Source organism: Centruroides vittatus, unplaced genomic scaffold (assembly GCF_030686945.1).
Source record: "Centruroides vittatus isolate TY-2023 unplaced genomic scaffold, ASM3068694v2 contig_1388, whole genome shotgun sequence".
NCBI lineage: Eukaryota > Metazoa > Arthropoda > Arachnida > Scorpiones > Buthidae > Centruroides > Centruroides vittatus.
This window is the reverse complement of record NW_027120871.1, coordinates 72,088-81,375: the sequence shown is the minus strand read 5'-3', so window position 1 is coordinate 81,375 and position 9,288 is coordinate 72,088. Positions and strand designations below refer to the sequence as shown.

Below are 9,288 nucleotides of genomic sequence, written 5' to 3'. Positions count from 1 at the left end.
AAATTTTTTACATTTCTAATTTATTTTTGCTTTTCGTTTTTAAAAAGATTCGTATATAATTACTTTACAAAATCAACATGCAATATTAAAATATTAAAATCGATACTACATTTAAAGATATTTAAGCAATGCGTACAATATAAATAAAACATTTGTAAAAGTATGTAAATTATCATTGAAAACAAACTAGGCCTATACGACAAGTGACGATGATTTTCCTAAATTAGGCATGATTTTAAATCGTATGAACTAATTCAGTTTTTATCAGAGAAAATGATATTCAAAACGATAAATCCTTCAGTTCAAATCTCAGTAAGGGCAGTTTTTCTTCTTGGAAACGGTCCTGAATTTTAACAGACTCGAAAACACAGAATACAGAGCGCTCGACATCTGCAAATTCAAATTTATATATATAATACATTAATATATTGAAAGAGTTAATTAACTGGCATACCTTGACAGGAAACTTCTTGGTAACATCGAAGAAACCGTTAATAGATAAACATAAAGATGCCTTTCCAAATCTTTTCATAAAATTCACAATCTGTACGAAATTCATAAAATTATTTTATGCAAATTAAAAAGTATCGCTAATTCTATTTTATAACAGCAGCTTTACTTTTAATTTCTGTTCCAATTTCAGATCGCATTGAGCGAATCTTCGAATGTCTTGAAACGATGTTTGCATCTGAAAGAAAGAAGAAAAACATGTTACAAGTCGAGTAAAACATGGAAGAGCATTTCATACAATACGAAAATTACAATAGATGTAAAAGCGGATGATAAAAATCCTACTAAAACACAAGTAAACGTCATTACAGCACAAATTATGCAAATTATAATTTTCAAAGCAAATTTTGTTTTCGAATAAATCAATATATAATAAAGCAGACTGGTTTCCGTTAATAGAGAACCGTACAAAATTGTCAATACGTAATTAAACGAGCCATTCAATTGTTTCACACAGTTCCAAAGTTCATTGTGTTGCGTCATGATTTTTTTAAATTCTGTTTCCAAATTCAAATAATTCATTTTTAGTAGTTGACAATCCTCGGATAGCTTCTGGAAAATCGTCATTAATATGGTAATAAATAACAAAATAAAAAAAGCTAGATAGAGTGTTCCACCCGAGATTAAATTAATAAAAATGCCAACTTCTATGGTGCAGAAAAATGCTTCGTACTCGTACGATTTTCCTCTCTCTAACGCAACATAAAAATAAAAAATGTTCATCGCTTGGACTAATACAGTTAAACCTATAACAATAATTAAAGCTATAATTGTCGTGTAGTTAATCACCCGGTAGACTTTTTTCCGACAGAAATATTCTGGTTTCGTCAATTTAATATTTGGGGTTAATTTTACTCTCTTTATAATACTGAAAATAAGTGCGAACGTTAAAACGAAAATAGCAACAGCCATTTTGACAAAGATGACGTCGTTCTCGATAAGTAAGTACCACGATTCACAAGGAATCATTTGTGACAAAACCGGTATTGTCATGGAAGACATCAAACAGAAATGAATCCAGTAGAAATATTCGATGAACAACGAATGAAATTTTGTTACAATTGAGTGAACATGAACATCATTTCGGTTGTGGCAGGAACAAGGAATGAAAAAAATATATCCGTAAACTCTTGCTACAGACGTAAACGAAGATAAAACGCATTTCAAACAGATGTCTCTTTCTGTGTTCGTATTTTTTCTATTTCTTATATACTCGTCTTCGGCTTCAATTCTTGCCAAAAAGTTTTCCATTATTTAATTACATTTACGTAATTTTATAAAAATGTAATTAGAAATATAAGTTATACGTTCCTTGGATTATTCAAATCTGACGTCGAGACGTTACGTGTGTCTGTGAAATGAAAGACTACAAGAACTACGCACAGTTGAAAATGCAATATACGCGTTTTATAATCTATTGAACGGTTTTGGATTTCAAATCTGAATTTCGATATGCCTTTCGTCGTAATTACTGTTTACAGAATCCAAGGTTGATGCAATAAATGTATAGTTTATCGTGTTTCCACACGGAATCTAAGCTTTAAAAATTGTATGATAGTAAACAAAAGCTATTTATGTTTAACCTCATCATCTAATCGTAAATTATGATTAAACTTTCATTTCGTAATTGATATATTATATAATCAGTTCTAATTAATGAATTTTTTTAATTCTGTTTTTTAAATATCTTTTGTTAACAGCCCAGGCAGTGTAGTCTTCAGACTTTTAATTTAGGGACCCGGAATGGAATCCAAGCAAGTAATTCTTAAAAAAGTTTTAATGTATGGTCTGTCTCGAATACATTGGGTTCTTTCGCCCACCATCCGGTCACTTCTGTCGTAGTATATATGTTCGAACTCACTTGATGGGTATAGAGAAATTGGAATGATAGAGCATGGCAAAGCAATGTAAGGGCGATCTGCTAAATAATATGCCTTCGGAGAGGATTTTCAATAAGAAACGTGCCCTGTTTAGATGTTAGACAAGTGAAAAAATTATATGTGGGCAGTCCATGGCGAGGACCTTCGACAAAGTACAAGTGTTCAGTGGTTTAACCCAATTCGTAACCGATGTATGATTATGAAAAAATAATTTCTTAGTTGACAGAACAGAAAGACTAAATGTGTATAACTAGTATAAAGAAGAGAGACTCTGGGATAATTTGTTAAACTGTTAAGACTTTACAACTTTTATCGTAGTAACGCTCAACATTCCGGGGGAAAGACGTCGACCAGGGGCTAAAAATCGCAATAACCGTTGAATCGCTCGAGCGTTTCTACGATATTTGCATCCCAAAAGCTCTCGTAGACATTAAAACCACGCCCATTTTTGTTGCCCCTTCGAATATACTTCACCGCAAAATTTGAGCGAGCGTTTTTAGAATACGTCGAAATTTGAACGAGCGTTTGTAGAATAATTCGCCGACGAGTCTTAAGAGAATCAATATTTTTTATATATATAATTTTAAGAGATTTTTTTTATATATAAGTTTTGTTTATATATAGACCTCTTAAGAGAATCAATATTTTCTTTAAGAGAATTAATATTATTATTATATATATAACTTTAGTATTTAAGATATTTTTATATAAAAGTATTTTTTTTTGTTAAGCTGGTGACAAAATATTAAACTTCATTTTTTTAAATTATTTTTTTTCGTCCTTCGAAATTATGAAGGTGATTTAAAGAAATAACAAAACAGCACGAACCGTCCGTCGCTAATCGGATCGTGTCATTTGCTATTTGGTTTTTATTGATTCTTTTACGATATATATATATTTTTCTCTTTCTTTTATTAGTATACTTTATATAAGTTTTTTTGTTAAGTCATCTTAAGAGAATCAATATTTTTATTTTATTTTTTTCATATCTATATATTTTTATTTTTATATATTTATATATTTTTATTTTTATATATAAGTTTTTTAATATATTTATTGACGTCGTCGTCATCGTCGTCTATTTCTTTTTATGATCAATAGCACCTAAAAAACAATAAATATTATGTTGTATATTTATTTTAAAAAATTTTTATTATAAATAGTCTAAATTAGAAATTGAAAGTAGTTTTTAAAGAAAATCCGCAAGAAAAAAAGCAGAGGGCGTTAGTTGTTTTTCTTTTTCGAAAAAAAGATTGTCAAACAAAGAAAGATGACTAGTCATTATGTGTAAATGTAACTGTTGCTTTTTGACTTACAATTGTTTTAAATATAAGAGACGATCGATAGGATTAACCGATGTATCGCTATCAGCCGCGTTTATAAGAACGAATCGAAATGATTGCGAAGGTAAGAAGTTTAAGATTGAAATTATATAAAAGCGAATTAAAGCTATAAAAAAAAGTTTAAGAACTAACTAGCTTTAGGAAGTATTAGCTTAAATTTATTCCGAATATTAAAAAAAACTAAAGAATGAGCTAATGCCTACACACCCGTCTTTCTTTGTCTCGAAAAATCTTGCGAAATATTCTTACATCTATTTAAAATTTATATGGTAATTGTGCATATTAAGGGAATATGAATTTTTTTAATTATGTTATATTAAAAAGAATGTATATTTAATAGTCGTTCGGAAAACGCATAACGTTTTTCCGTCCGACCCGTACATAAAGAGCTATAAACAAAAAATCATAGCACTACTTACCGATTGTGCTCCGTTCGAGACGCCATTACTTAAGCTTGCTGTCGTCGTGGAGGTGCAAGTAACTTCATTTTTTCGATTTAGAATTATCAAGGTTCAATCATTAAACTGTTTCAAAATAATTGCATACGTTTCCTCTTGATGCAAAGGAGAAAAATCAGAAGGCCGAAAGGAGTGATAGTTATAATAGTAGTCTACTCTATATGGCTAAGGAAAGTTGCTTAACGTAACCCGATCTGTCGATATCCTTGTAGATAATAGGCAGACACAGAATCATAATGGCGCAAATTATTCAATAATATTTATACTGTTTGTTTCTTGTAATTAGGAGCGCATTCCCAAATAACTATTCCGAATGTAATCTTCAGGTCTATACAGACCTTATAATCAGTGGCGTAGCGTAGTGGGGGCGGCAAAATTTTACAATAAATAATAATAATAATTTGTAAAAATTTTTGTAATAAATGTGATTATTGAATTGCAAAACATATATACATGACTTTTTTATTTGTAACATGTACTGTACAATACACAATAATGATGATTGTTCTTGCCGAAAAGTTCTTTAGAATTACTGTATATTTTAGTCCTGTAAATTGAGATACCTAAATAAGGGGGCGGCGAAATTTTCCTCCGCCCCGGGCGGCTGACTCCCACGCTACGCCACTGCTTATAATTTATTGTTTTGCTATATTTTTAAGATAATTACACAATTTCTTAGATGCACCAATAAATTTGGTCATATCGGAAGTGTTTGTGAACATTCTAGCTTAAATTTATCATCCAGCGTCATTATTTATTGTCAGTTACTTCTTTGATATTATTATTGATTCTAAATTCTCCGTTGCAGCTATGTGCTGTATTATCTCTATTCTTAAACAGTATATATCCACATATTTCATTTTATCTTCATTATTAATTTATTGTTTATGATGCTTAATATGACGTTAATGATACATACATATATATATATATATGAAAATTGCAATAAAAGTTTTTAGATTTAAGGATGACAAATAACCAGCCAAAAGCAATATGATGGTTTTTCAGCTGTTTATTTATTTATTGACTCGCTGTTGTATTAATTTACTGTATTTACTAAATAAATTTTATTAAAACAATTTTTATAAATCTTCGAATAACTTTTATTAGTTATTTAAGGAACTTAAGAGATTCAAACTTAATACTATTCCGGTAAAAAGATATATTAATTGGCTTCAAAAAATAATTAATGCAGAAGATTTGTCATCTAAACTAATGTACTTATTATACAATAGATCTAGAAATATAAACATTCAACGGAATTGGATAACTCAATTATCGAAGATTTTTAATGCTTACGGATTTTCGATAGAACTAGTATTTGAGTATCTCAAAAATAATGACCAACGAATCAGTCAATTACTATATAAAGCCATGGAATATTCAATAAGCCAGGATAATGAAGATATAAGAAAAAGAAGAAATAACTCACACTATAATATAATCCTTAACTACCCTTATATCAACAACTATATGCTTTCAAATCTCCCATTTAATGTTAAAAAGTTTTTCATTCAGTTAAGACTTAATCAAAAAGGTCTAGTTACTATAAATAAATACATAGAATATAATCAATGTACCTGCTCCAAGTGTGGAAAAAAATTATCAAAACTACACTTAATCTACGGATGTAACGAGAAGGAAGAACAAGATTTAAATATTATCAAGGATCAAAGTCATAACCAAAAGACGGAAATTGATATGTATAATAAACTAAATAAAGTCAATAGTAATGACATTTATGGGCTGTATAATATTGTCAATAGGTTATTAGGCAATGTGTTAATAGTTAATTAATCCTTATGGCTAATTAATAAATTGAAAAGGTATACAATGTTAAAGGATACCTAAAATTGTAGATTATGTTATCCTAAAAAATGTATTTTTAACCCCCCTTGTAACAGGCTAATGCCTACTACGCTAATATTTATTTATTTATTTATTTAAGCATTCTGGTACAAAGACCCTGATGCGGGGATAGAACAAAACAAAAGTATACAAAATCTTATAAAATAACAAAAACATTTCACAGATATTCATCAATTGTAATAACATTAGTAATTTATAAATTTTGCAATTATCATTTTAAACTAAATCCAAAATCAGAAAATAAAACTTAAAGAACTACTTGGGAGAACTATCCGAAAAAAAAAATTAGCAACCAACAGAGCTAAAACTTACCTAAAAAAGAAAAAAAACAGCAATTCAAACCAATTGTTCAAAAGAAAATCGGATAGTCTCCCAAGCAGTCCAAGCAACCACAGATTAAATAGTAGGCAGACCACGCCCCAAAACGTAATTTACATAAATAAGCACAGCTTTCGCTTTAAGCCTTAAAGAATAAATCAAAATCAGAAATAACTTTCTTAAACTGATTAAATGAAAAATTGGGAATCCCAAAAGTCTCCTCACGTAATTTTGACAAAAAAGAACAAACAGCAATAATATGAAATGCATCCAATGGTAAGTCCGCCACACCACATATGCAAATGTCCCTTCTAGAAAAGGAAAAAAACAGCAATTCAAACCAATTGTTCAAAAGAAAATCGGATAGTCTCCCTACTACGCTAATAAACTTGATTGATTGATTGATATTAGTTATTTAATTAATAAGACTATACATTCGATTTATTATAAAAATCGAATGAATCGTTTTATTAAATAATTAATGTATATGTTGTTTTTATGTATAAGCTTTTAATTTAAAACTGATCGTTTACATTTCTTCATAACCACAATTGGATAAATATTTCTTCATTAAAAATATGGAGTTTTATTCAGCAAAAGATAAAAGAATTCTCAGTGGATAATACGACTACTTTCGAATAGTGACTGTAATTAGATAATTAGACTTGTAAAATCATTAGTTTATATATTAGCAATTATTCTGAATTATGCCACTACAAACAATGAGCTCGAATTCAGAGTCGTCCTCAGACGGGATACGTCCCGCTATGCTAACCCCCTCCGGAAAAACCGAACAGTTCAAGCGAAAGACAAAATTGCTTTGTCTCCGCCAACTGCACATTAGCGATCGTAGTGTCGCAGTATTTTCGGAAGTTCCCTAAAATATATCAAAAATTGCTAAATTCCTTTTCCGCTACCTTCCCAATTAAGCGAAAAGTTGTCCCAATTAAATTATGTATTAGTTTATTAGTTTGCTTTTCGTAATTTGAGATTTGGCCCAAAAACGCGGCTGTCAAAATTATACTTTTTATTCTAGAAATTAGCTCTCTTTTTAAAGAGTAACTTTTTAGAAAAGTATTAAGGCTGCGATACCAGCAAGTAAATAGTTAATAGTTAACTGTTTTTAGGACTTATTTGAACGTGTTTAGCGACGATCCATCTTTCATTCCAAGTTTATATCACGACTGAAACAGTCGGGCAAAATGTAATGGGAAGTTTGAAGATAAAGAATGCATTTCTAAAAAATATAAAACAAAACTTTGTAGATCTCCAGCACAAAATTTTTACTAAGTAAACGTTTTTGTTAAATTTAAACATTAAGAATCTGAGTAGATATCTAAAAAGGTTGTTATTCACTCTTTAAATACATTTCACAGGAAACTGTTGAAGTGTCTTTTAATAAATATTAATCAAATTTAGTTAATAATTACGCTAAAAGTATACAAACACCATATTAAATTTGTAATATTCACTAAAACTATTAATCAGGGTTAATAGCAATCAAATGTCATACTATTTTATATTAATTTAACATAAAAAAAAGCAAATTTTTAGTAGTGAAAGGGTCGTGGAGGAAGATAACGATATTAAATTTAGAATAAATTCTAGAATTTTCGAAAATGGGAGAAGACTTAAATGTAAATATTCAAAATATTATAACAGAATTTAAACGTTTATGTGGTAATGTCTGGTCTACAGAAGAGATTTATATGCCTTTTATTTTGGACATTGATAAACGGTAGCTAAAATGCTTTTAATGCATTTAGCGATATTTTAAGTAATTATGTAAGTAGAGATGACGAAGAATTTTGTCGGATGGAAGACAATAATTTGATTAAAGTTATTTCAGACGAAAAAAACACTTGTCTGCTTAAAGAAAAAGAAGTCGATAACGCAAACACCGACTGTGAATCAGGATATTCAAATAATTATGAAAAAGCTGATAAGAATATAATTAAGTTTACAGCTAGTGATTCCTGGGATGCTAAATTTAAAAAAGAATACAGATCAGTATCTCGTAAAACTACAAAACTTGTAAATAAAATAGAGTAAACGAAAAGGATATTTTAATAAAAGCAGCGCAAATTTCAAACCACAGTAAACAATTTATTGCCATCTTATTCGCGTAACCTTATATTCAATACAGATCAGTGTGGTTTTTTCATACGAAATGATTTCACCAAGAACACTTTCGTATAAAGGAGATAAAATACTATTTGATTTGCACATTCTCCAAGTAATAAAATTACACATTCCTACACTGTTTAATATTTAATTAATGCTAACGGACGAGCTGTAGGTAATGTATTTATTTGCTTAAAGAGGATCACGGAACCTTCGGACCTAGAATTGAAAGATCGCTGCTGTTTAATGCCCCAAACGTTACTGTTACAGCTACTATAGTAATTATTACAAACTATGTAAAAGATATATTAGCTTCAAATATAACAGAAAACTCATTATTAATAATTGACTCGTGGAGTGGGCAAACAAATATTAATATTTATAACACAGTATTTCAAACATCTATAAATCAAAATTCATGCGAAGTACCAATTATTCCACCAAAGTGTACGTCCATCTTTAGATGTTGGATTTCATAGACAAGTAAAACTTTTAGCTAAAGAAATTTTAAACGATATACAATTATTTTGTAACGCTTCTTCGATAAAAAATGACATAATAAAATTACATTCGCTTTTCATCAATTATCTGCGCCAATATTTAATAATTTGATTAAATATGGATGGTTTTGCTTCTAGACTCATACGTAAAAATGTGAATTTTAAATGTAAAACATATTTTTAGACACTAACAGTTTAAATTGTGTTGAGATAATTGCCAAACTCTTTGATTTGTTAAATGTGCACGATGTCAACAAGTTCTTTATTTATTTATTTTGTTTTGTTG

At 29.2% G+C, this 9,288-nt stretch overlaps 1 protein-coding gene across 1 annotated transcript in view; it reads right to left on the bottom strand.

Moving 5' to 3' along the window:
* Positions 1 to 303: 303 nt before the first annotated feature.
* Positions 304 to 9,288, bottom strand: part of LOC136968088 (uncharacterized) — a 67,791-nt gene continuing 58,806 nt past the window's right edge. The window contains exons 2-4 of the mRNA XM_067262052.1: positions 620 to 688; positions 455 to 544; positions 304 to 390 (exon numbers count right to left, since the gene is read on the bottom strand). Of these exons, the coding sequence (XP_067118153.1) occupies positions 310 to 390; positions 455 to 544; positions 620 to 688 (240 nt within the window). The 3' untranslated portion in view covers positions 304 to 309. The remainder of the gene's footprint in view (positions 391 to 454; positions 545 to 619; positions 689 to 9,288) is intronic.